The following is an 11,137-nucleotide window of genomic DNA, read 5'->3' as shown; positions in this document are numbered from 1 at the left end:
TTTTTTTTTTGCATTTTAGGGAAGGGTCTGCAGGGTGTTCAGGGTCTCATTACTAGATCAGAGTTGTAGTGATCCGCCTGTTTACAGCCTCCCAAGAGCAGGGATTACAGGCACGTGCACCACCACACCCAGTCTCAATTGCAGTCTCAGCACACCCCGCAGGTGGGGCTGGCACACCAGGCCTGAGGGATCGAACCTCTAGCCCCTGCTTCTGCTTGCAGGCACTTTAATCCACTGAGCTATTTAGCCAGCTTTTTTTTTTTTTTTTTTTTTTAATGGATTGAAGAAGTGATTTTTAAAAGGAAGAAAGCAGAACTCGGGGCTGGAGAAATGACTCAGTAGAATAAGTGTTTGCCTGGCAAGTGCAGGGTCCTGAGTTCAGTCCCCAGTTCTGGGGGGAGAAAAAAAGAATAAGTGCTTCCCTGGCAAATGCAAGGGCCTGAGTTCAATCCTCAGTTCCACCAAAAAATAAAATAAAGGCAGAACTAAAATATTTGAAATTTTTAATCCTTTCTTTATAGGTTACTAGATCACTTTTGATTAAGAAAACCATAGAAAGCTAGTACCTGCCCCAAGTGAAGACCAAGTGGTAGCAGGTGTCAATTTCCTACAGAGTCCTGCTGTGCAGGACGTCTGAGTGCCCTGTGCGGGGTCTCTGCTCACACTCGCTGGAATCATTTGTGGCAGATTTTAGTCCACAGGTTCCTTTTCCCCATGTTTCTTTGTAAACTCTTCAGCATTCGTACAGAATTTTTTATGGCCCTTAGAGTATTCTTTAGCTAGGTCAGCCTGGAGCGGGTGCTCAGACAGGGGTCATTCACCAGTGCTATGAGGGACTGGACTGCTTGGTCGGTCTTGGTCGCTGGCTTCCAGTTCTCAGCACTAATGACCGGCAGGCAAGCTTGCCCTTTTTCCTCAATGTTTGGGTGACAGATCTTCGTTTTAAATGTGGTCTTCGGTGGTTTGAGTGGATACTCTGCTGGAAAGTTGATTTCAATTCTGAAGGCCCCCTTATCATATGGAGGGTTGCCAGGAACAATAAGCTCTTGCCAAGTCAATAAATTAGCTTCGTCAGCCTGGATGTTACGGAAGTTTGTCATTCCGTGTTTGTGGATTCCTTCAAGCTCCTCCATGAGCCTCCTGTTGGCCACCATCTTGGATCTGCTGCTGCTTTCCCAGAATGCATTCTAGAATTTTTTTTTTTTTTTTTTTTTTTTTTTTTTTTTTTTGGCAGAACCAGGGATTAAACTCAGACCCTTGCACTTGCCAGGCTTATTACTGAGCCATCTCCCTGGCCCGAATTCTAGAAATTCTTAACAATTGATTTTTTCAGTTCAGTAGAAAATTAGGCAAAGGATGTGGGTGGTCAGTTCTCAGCAAGGAAATGTAAATGGCCGGTATACCTGCCAGAAGGTGATAAAACTCATCGACCAAGACGGTCGTTTTAAGACTTCAGAAGCCTGAGATGATTGCTGATCCCAGTTCTGATGATGTGGGAAAGTGTCTTAGTTACTCTTTCTCTCATTGCTGGGACAATCACCCAACACCCAAAATGAGGGAAGGAAAGGTTTATTCAGCTCACAGTAACTGGAGGTTTCAGTCCGTACTCAGCTGGCTCCAGGGCAGAGAGCATCCATTCATGGTGGCAGTAAAGAGCAGAGAGCAAAATGGAGGAGTAGCAGCAACAGAATGGCAACAGAGAGGAAGTCTGTCTCTCTTAAGTTGCATTCAGGCTATCTGCCCCCAGGCTGGGAATAATGCACCCATAATCTCAGCAGTACTAAAACCCATAATCCCGGTGGATCATGAGTTAATATCAACTCTAGAAGTCCCTGCTCCATAACTGCATGAGGCTTTGGGGGAACAACTAGGCACAAACCGTAACAGAAAATATCCTATAACCCTTCTGGATCTCAGACATGGAAATTTTTCAGTCTTCACAGCCAGCCATTCTCATGGTATGAGTTTTATGTTACAGTGATACACACCATGCACAAGAGTTGGTGTAACATTTATTGTGACATTGTTTTCAAAGTAGGATAGGAAACTGTGAAAAATGGGATGACATAGTAAATAGATTAATAAATTCTATTCATTCATACTATGAAATGTCACTTGGCTATTACAGAGGTTTCTCTAAATCTAATTGGTCTGAACGATTACATGAACAAAAGCACATTACGGTATTGTATGATCCCATTTGATTAAAAAGAAAGTAGGAAGGAAAGATAACCACATGCGGTGCCAGGAATCGAACTGCAGTTCCTACAGTTGCCTAAGATTGCCTAAGCAGGAGCTTTAGACTGCTGAGCTATCTCATGGGCCCATCTCTTCACTTTATTATTGAACTAACAACAATTATCATATATTATTCATGTCATTCAGCTTCACAGTTATTAGAATCAAAGTTATTAGATTATTTGGTAATAGCCTCAAGAAAAACATACTCTTGGCTAAAAAGCACAGTGTTCCTATTGTCAAATCAATACAGTTGCTTTATTTAAAAGACATGTCATTAAGTGAAATTTGTGAAGCCACCTGACCTGTGATTTCTACCTCTGAAATTTAATGACATTTATATTTTCAACAGAACAATCCCCCAAATACCAGTAGTTGGGGATCATGAATTATTTTCCTGTGACCCTGCAGAGAAAGCCATTGGCCCCTACTACAGAGGCTGCTCCACACCCCTCCTGCTTTCCCCATGCTGTCACGTTCAGGACCCTAGCAGCTTCCCTGCTCCTGCTTGCTTGTGTGTTCATGGACTTCTTTACCTACTTGCTACCAATTTCTTCCCCACCCTCCATCTTGTGAGCAGATGGTGTTCTAAGAACTGAGAGTCTTCCCCTCAAGTTAGGGCTATCAACTTCACCTCAGCCTCCTCTCACATCCTGTGTCCCTTTCCAGCCCACCCTACCCCCAGAAACAGCCCTGTTCTTTGGGGCGTGGCAGCAGCTGCTGTACACGCCCTGTGCCTTGGCTTGCAGTACAGGTCCCTTCCATTCTTCTGGTGGCAGTGGTGGCCCTGAGTTGGGACTGCTCCTCTGTGGACTTCCCGACTCCATCTTCCCTCACCCTATGTGAGAACACTGTAATTATCCTCAAAGGGAAGGGGATCATCCTGGCTTTTTAATCTCAGTATCTTGGCTGGCATAAAATAGATAATCAGGTGGATTTTCTGGTGGAGGAAAGAAAGGAACAAATGAAGAACTTTACATTTGGGGGGGGTTCAGTAGATAGGAACTAGCAGAGAGTAGCAGAAGGAGAAAAAATAGAGCATGGGAAGCAAATTGTCTGGATTCTTTGACAGGGAGTTCAGAGCTGTCCTTGCTGGAAAGCCTGGGTGCACAGTGAGTTAGCCGTGTTCCCACTGGTGAGTTTGGGTTGCTTGCGTTGGTTTTGGAGTTGGAGTCCTTCTCCATGCTACAGGCCAACCTTGGACCATGCACCCCAGACAGGGCCCAAACTCACACTCCCCCTGGCTTGGCCTCCTGGATGCTGGCATTACCCACCTGTGCCACCAGCCCCGGCCGAGTTCAGGATTCTGACCCATGTGTTACTAAGGAGCTCAGGCCAGCATCTCTGTGCACTTGGAGAAGAATTCAGCAATTCAGCAGTGTCATAAATTTTCCAACATGCGTGATGATGAGTACGCATGTGCTGGCTGCTCATGCTCTGTGGCGTCTTCCTGCAGCTGTGGGGACCCCATCCAGGTGTCGGAGATGAAGCTGCTCACCTTCTCGTCGGGCCAGCTGACCGTCTTCCTTCCAGCTGAGGTGAAGGCCATAGGGACCGAGCGCGACCCCGTGCTGCCTCTGCAGGAACTGGCCATGCGGCATCTCTACCATGCCTGCCGCCACTCGGACCCAGGTACTTCTCCCGCCCCCTCATTCCGGGAGCAGACAGTTGCGTCTTGTGCTGCCTGCTTTGCCTTTTCCTCTTTCAAAAACGTTTTTTATCGTGGTGAAATATACATGACTCAAAATATACCACTGTGGCCATCTGTAAGTATACTGTTCAGTGGTAGTAAAATATTTCCACATTGTCTTGGTTATTTGGGGTTTTTTGGTTTTGCTTTTGTTTTGAGGCAGGGACCCTCTCCTGGGTGCAAGTCCTCCTGCCACAGAGTCTCCCCATTCACCTCTCATGGGCACATGTGTCCTTGACCACCTGTAACTTTAATTATAAGAAAAAAATTGTAACGTTTTCTCAACACTGATCTCTTTCGCACCCGCTGCAAACACAGAGTGAGGCGCTCACTACACTGTGGCCTTCAGTTGCCAAGAGCGGCAGTTCAGCGTTAACACTATGTTGAAAGGAGGGCAGCTGGGCTGGGGACTGCGTGTGCAACCAAAGCCGGCAGTAGGGAAATACCTTATCCTCAAAGTGGAGCTGAATGCCTCCTTCAGCAGAGCGGGCTTTTGCCTTGCTGTCTCCTTACATCCAAGAAATGCAAGGAGAAGAAATCCGTGTGAGGAGCTTTTAGCAGTGCTGTCACAGTGTGACGGCAACCCTTGGTTTGGAAGAGGCTTGACAGAGCCTGGAGTTCTGGGACTGCGGGGCATAGGTCTGCAGTGCCTTCAGAGAGCGCCAGTAGCGTGTGGTAGAGCATGTGCTTAGCACATAGGAGGCCCTGGATTAGGTCCCTGCCACAGTATTAAAAGTGGGGCAATATTAATAAGAAAAGTACATTTCAAACATTTTTAAAGCTGCTGAATGTTTTCTTTTTGCATAAAAAATAAAGCCATTGAAAAATCTAACCCCTACTACCTTCCAGAAATGTCTATTAAAAATTATTTAAAAAAAAAAAAAAAAAAAAACACAGAAAGAAAGAAAAAGAAATACTTAACATCTCGTATGCCGTCTTAAAAAAAAAAAAAAAAAAAACACTAACCAGAATTCTGTTGATGGACCTGTGGGTGCGTTGCATTTTTCTGACGGTGATCTGGACGGTGTCTGGATGGTCACAAAAGGTTAAGAGGATGTTGAGTATTTCCTTTGCAGACATGGGCTGGTAATTTTCGAATTTTACTTCATTCTCCGTTGAGTGCTTACCCTTATCGAAACCATGGTAAATTTGTGTCCAGGTTGCAGGGGTCGCGGGCTCAGGTGCTTTTCCTTCACCATCCCTTTTGCGGGGGTTCAGATTAGGCTAGGCGGGAGCGCTCCCTGTTTTGATTAGTAACAGCTCATGGGAGTGAGCCCAGAAAAGCTTAGTTTCCTCGTGGTGACCTGTGCTGCATTCTTTTCAGTAAACATAAAAGTTTAGCCTTGCTTGGGACCTGCCTGAGTAGCTGCCCGGAAGAGTCGGAGAGGCTTCATGAAAGTCCGCGACAGTCGCTGGGCCCAGGCTTCTTTAGTTCTCTGCCTCTCACAAAAGCCTGCAAAACCCTCTCAGGGAAAATTGATGCCTTTTTATCCTTGTTCTTGAAGATTCTTTGATCTCATTCTTTCCTTAACTCTACCTCAGAACAGCCTCTGGTCACTCTTAAAAGAATGGGTTTTCATTTTCTTTTACTATCAAAAATGTAAAAAACATCTTTTATTTCCTAATAATGTTAGATTTTTATTCAGTACCGAGCAGATAACAGAATTTTCAGCACAAAGTGGTTTAACTGAACTTACTTGGTAACAAAGAGAAGTATTTTAAGCAGTTTGGTTTTAGAAAAACCTGATCTTTCACTCATGTGTATGATTTCCCTCTTGTGTTTCAGATTTCAACTTCCTGTCTCCTGTCTCATTACCCAGAAGTCTCCTGGAGCTGCTGCAGTGTCCCCTGGGGCATTGTCACCGGTGTAGTGAGCCCATGTTTACCATCGTCTATCCCAAGCTCTTCCCCTTGAGAGAGACGCCCATGGCAGGGCTGCACCAGGGGTAATCATGCCTAAGTGGGCACCAGGGCTTACAGCTGGGCACGGGTGCAGTGTGGGGAAAAGGGAGGCCATGCCTGAAAGCATTTAGTCAGCCACTCTGAAGGGGCACAGATAAGTACCGCAGTGTCACAAGAACCATGAGGGTTTTTTATGAGTTAATTTTTTTTGTCACATACGGAATAATAGTATTAAACACATTTAGAGTAGCATGTCCTTTGAGGGAATGTTCTCCTGCCATCCCCTTGTTCAGAATAGTCCTTAGATAATGTGGTAATAAGGGATACCAGAAAAAATTGCACAGTATAGAGGGATGAGCCCTTCCCTTTAACAGGCTTTGCCAACTAGAGGTGTGTGACTAAACTATGCGCATGTGCGGTGTTTGTATTTTAAATTTCTAGCCCTTCCAAATGGCTCTCCCGGGCCACACTTTACTTTCTTGGCATAAGGTTTTGAATTTGCTAATAACATTCAATATTAAAATGCTTAGCACTGGTACTGCAGTTTAGCAAAAGATGACAAAACAGGAAATGAAAACATCTTACATATACAGTTTAGCTTATGGATTTCCTAAGTGTAAGATTTTTGTTAAACTTCAGTATTTTAAAGCTAAGAAAGAAGAAAGATAAAACTTTACTTACGCTTCAAATGTGATATTTGGAGTGAGTAAATGTTCAGGTAACTGAAGCTCGTTATTCTTTTTCAATTCCAAGAAGTGTTTCTATCGTGACCGTTTCTATAGAAGCTTTGCCAAGATTTTCTTTCCTTCATTTTTTTCCCTCTTCAGTTTTCTCCTCCTTATCGTCCTTCTCTTCACTCCTTTTCCTCTCCTCCCTCCTCCTTTGCTTTCTCTTTTTTGCACTGGAAATCAAACCCAGGGCGTCGCTAAACCACTCCCCCTTCCTTCATTTCATTCCCCAGTCCATGTGTCATGGCAGTGTGGTACAGTGCTTAGAGCATGCGCACTTCAGCCAGCCAGCCCAGCTCTTCTGCTGTGGGAGCTCAAGCAGACTGCTGAGCCCAGCTGAGCCGTAAATGGGGACAGAGCTTCCCACCCTGCAGGCCATGGTGATGGCGAGCCAGTGAGCAAGACAGGCTCCTGGCATATACCAGGTAGTGAGCGCTGCAGTTGCTTTTCTGCCTCTCCACCTGCCTCTTCCAGCAACTGTGTTTATCTTTTTCTGCTCTGGATAATCCTATTTGGTATGCTTTCAGTTCCTATTTCAAATTTCTATGCTTTTTAATGTTTCCTGCTTACAGAGCCCCGCTCTGAACCTTTCTCATTTGCTGGGAAAAACAAACAAACCCCACACTCCATCTCAGACTGTTTGCTTTCTGTACGTTCACCATGCAGATCACCTGTGCATATGAGCAAGGGTTTCCCACACACACCAACAAGGAGTCAGTCTGCAGCGGTGCTGGTGTCTTCTGACCTGGTTCTGTTCTGACACTTGCTACCTAGTGGTAGTAGCAGATGCAGGACGGAGGCTTAGCCCTCTATTAGCCAGCTTTCCATCACTGAAACACAGTACTCGGCACCTACAACTCAAAGGAAGAAAGACGTCATGTAGATCGCAGGCTCAGGGATTCAGTCCATGGCAGGCAGGCTCCAAGGCAGCACTCTCTTGGCAGAAGTGTGTAGAAGGCAAAACTGCTCAGTTCCTGGAGGGAAGAGAAACAGCCTCAGAGAGGAGGGGATACAAAGCCACACATCCACAGCCATCCCCGCATACCCAGGAGCTTGCCTTATTAACTTGCTCGGAATGTCTTAATCCAGTGAAGCTGACATATCAGGATAGTTGTCACAGGCCCCCAGGCTGCCCCCTACACACACTTTGGATGCCACTTGCAAGCCCCAGAGTGTATTATCCGTGCTTCTCCCCAAGCAGTGGAAATTGGGGTTCTCACAACCTCCTTACTGGCTCAGCTAATCAGTTGATTACAAAGGACATTACAGAGGATCCAAGTTGAAGCTCAGGACGAAATATGAAAGGGGTGTGGGGCACCCAGGCCCGTTCTGGGGCTCTGTCCCCAGGAACCTGTACAGTGCAGGTGCATCCAAGCTTTCTAAACTCTGTCCTTTGGGGATTTCACAAAGACTTCACTACACATGTGTGATTGCCAGTAGGCTGAGGGGAACCCCAGTAGGGCCTGTCGGCTGTTGCCGTCTTCCTGGGCTCATTCTGTGCACGTGGCCTCCCCATGGGGAGTGGGCAGGACCCTTCTGTCATGAAGAGGAACTTGCAGCCTACTGCCAGACAAAGTCTTTCAATTTATGGCCAGACCAAAAATAAAGGGAAAATCAGAGTTTCTGAAAGCACCTTGGGGAAGGCAGTTATGAAGCAGGAACCATCGGACAGCCAGCGGTGATGGACTTGCACTTGCAGTAGAGTAAGAAGGACGGGGTTGGTTTCCAAGAGTACCATGACAGGGAACTAACAAATGACATGGACTCATCTGAGAGGAACAGAATGGGAGCGACCAGGGGCCCAGGCTTTGGTTTAGACTCACGCTGACAGGTGGCCCTGAGGCGATTACTGAAGATTCCTTAGCTTCCTGCACCGGCCCCAGGTAAGACTGCCTTCACAGTTGCTGGCTTCAGTGAGGCCTCCCCTGGGAGCAGCCCAGGGCGGCGTGACAAGCACCGGGTAAATGTGGAGTAGTGCTGTGACCTTATGGATGTCAACTATTTTGAGAGTTTGGAGACTTAGCTTCTTTTTGTTGCGCTGTTTTCAGCAAATGCTCTTCACGTTAAAGTCGTAGGCAGGTCTTGGCTAGTCTGTTAAGCTGCAGTTGAAGTCTTCACGCCCTGTGACTGTACGACTTCCTTTTGAAGACCTGTCCTCATTGCAGACATTAGAAGACAGTAAGTTAGAAGGCCCATCAAGTTCCAAAGCCTGCAGTAGAAGAAGCAAGGTCCTGAGTTCAATCCCCAGTACCGCAAAAAAAAAAAAAAAAAAAAAAAGCCAGTTTGGGGAAATAATCTTTTCCTCATAGTAAGTAGTTAAGGAAAATACAATAGACCCTTGAGATGAAGCCCTGCTGGGCCACGTGGGCTGAGAGGTGGGCAGCTTCAGTGGCCCCTCCATTTTCTGCTCACTGCCACTCACCCCCTGCCACCAGTTCAGCGTGCGTGAGCTTCCGTTGTTTCAGAACATAATGCAAGTTAAGTGAGTATGAATTGAGTCAGCCCTTTCGTGGAGGGAAGCCAGAGTGCTGTGTTGAAGGTAGAGATGAAATGCCAAGCTAGAAACGTGACTTTCTGTTGTGAGTTAATGCTAGGGTCTGAAATGGAGAGTTGGTGGCTTTCACTTCATCCACCAGTCTGTGCTCCTTCCCGTGTTGCCATGGAGACTGAACTAAAAGCATTGACTTCAATTTCTGACTGTACTCTTTAAAGTATTTTCGTTTGTAACTGAAACCCAAATACTTGACTCTCTACTACCTTATTACTGAAAATAAGGCCAATGTTTTTAATGTCATATACTCTAAAACATCTTGCTAATATTACTTGGTAGTTTTCTAATTTATTCGTTTCCCTTTACATTGCTTGTCATAAAATGATACATTGTATCAGCTAGTATCTAAATCCATGTGGACATGTGGCATTATTTTAAAAGGGAACATATTGAATATCCTTCTAAAATACCATGTTTCATGGAAGTGTTAGTTTTATCCTAAATTTAATGCAGGGGGATGTGAAAAGAAATTAAAGTATTTTACATAAACAGTAAATACCCACACCTCAACTATAGGTACCAGGGAAGAATGGCTTGTGCAGTCATCATTTTGGGTCCTAGTAGCATAGCGAATTTCATTCATAGTAAATTTTAGCACGGTAACATGTGCCTGGCTTTTCTCATGTCCATGGTCTCCAAAGTTCTGTTTCCCAGCAGGAAGTCAGGCAACCCGAGGTCTCAGTAGCTTGCTAGGCAGAGCGCCGCAGGGTAGGCGACCCTGTAGTTCCTTGCGGTTCTGCATGCTGGTGGTCTGAATCCAGGTGTCAGCAGGGCCGGTTTCTCTGGGGGAGGATCTGCTCGAGGCCTTGCTGCGGTGGTGGGACTGTCCCCTCCCTGTGTCTCTTCACGTCCTCTTTCCTCTGTGCATGTGTTGCCATCCATGTGTCCTGCTGTTGTAAGGACTCCAGTCAGACCTGATTGGTCCTACCTCTGTGCAAGGACAGTATCCAGCTACAGTCCCTGTGAGCTCGGGCCACCATAGCAAAACACTACAGCCTGAGTGACATAAGCCACAGAAAGCACAGTGCCGTGAGAGCCATGGACGTTGCCCCGTGCCCTGGTATGAAGCAGGCACGCCCAGCCTCGGGCTCCTCCTCCCCTTTACTCTTGGGTACTTTATGTCTGGGGCTGGATAGTTCCACACGTCCATTCCCACTTACAGAAAGCAGAAGTCCGAAGGCCTTTACATCTCAGCCTCTGTCCCTTCAGACCACTGGAGGGATACTTGGGCTGAAATGAGGGGCCAGATCCACGAGGCATGGCCCGATCTCTGGAGTGACTGCTCAACCTCGCCCGTGGTGCTCTTTCCCAAATACTCTCTCATTCTTTACAACATGAAAGGCTGAGAATCTTCCAATCTCTCATTTCTGGATCCCTTTTGCTTAATACTTTCAGTATGTCTCGCTCTCCTGCATTTTACTCTAAGCAGCAAGAAGAAGCCAGGCCATACCTTCAGCTCCTGGCTTCGGAATCTCCTCAGCTCAGCATCCAAGCCGTCGTTACAAGTGGTCCTGGGGAACAGGATCGTCTCCTGCACCTTCAGGCGCGGGTTCCTCATCTCTACCCGAGATCCTCGCCCAAGCATTGTGAATATTTTATTTCTAGCCACACTGTGTTCATGACAGTGTATATGTCTGCAGCAGTGGAAATGGGTTCTGCGGCTCCCTCTTTCCTTGTGTGACCTCTCACCCGACTCTTATTTCTAGCCACAGTCGCTCAGACAAATAGGGGCTTTTTCACCAGGTGCCTCAGATTCCTTCCGTTTTCTACGCGTCACCCATGCTCAGAGCCAGTGCCCACTCTCGAAGTGTTTGTTACAGCAGTACGCTGCTTTCTGGTTGCAAAATCTCTTAGTTTCCTTTCAGACAAAGAAAAAGAGGGAAACGCTCATTAGTGTTTAGGAATTGGCTCCTGTGATCCCAGGCGCTGGAAGTTCATAGCTAGAGTGTGGACTGGCAGTGCAGAAGCGCAGGCCTGACATAGCTGGAGGGTAGACTGGCAGTGCAGAAGCGCAGGCCTGACATAGCT

General features: G+C 46.5%; 1 protein-coding gene and 1 pseudogene across 4 annotated transcripts in view; one reads left to right on the top strand and one right to left on the bottom strand.

Moving 5' to 3' along the window:
- Lrrc28 (leucine rich repeat containing 28) overlaps positions 1 to 11,137 on the top strand; it is a 148,533-nt gene that overhangs the window by 127,157 nt on the left and 10,239 nt on the right. For all 4 annotated transcript variants that reach the window (XM_004623259.2, XM_023709980.1, XM_023709981.1 and 1 more), the window contains 2 exons: positions 3,695 to 3,870; positions 5,715 to 5,874. In XM_004623259.2, the coding sequence (XP_004623316.2) occupies positions 3,695 to 3,870; positions 5,715 to 5,874 (336 nt within the window). The remainder of the gene's footprint in view (positions 1 to 3,694; positions 3,871 to 5,714; positions 5,875 to 11,137) is intronic.
- LOC105741872 lies at positions 691 to 1,154 on the bottom strand (annotated as a pseudogene).

This window comes from Octodon degus, unplaced genomic scaffold, assembly GCF_000260255.1.
Source record: "Octodon degus isolate 3935 unplaced genomic scaffold, OctDeg1.0 scaffold00002, whole genome shotgun sequence".
In the NCBI taxonomy this organism is placed as follows: Eukaryota; Metazoa; Chordata; class Mammalia; order Rodentia; family Octodontidae; genus Octodon; species Octodon degus.
The sequence above is the reverse complement of the archived record's forward strand: the minus strand, read 5'-3'. Positions and strand labels throughout refer to the sequence as shown.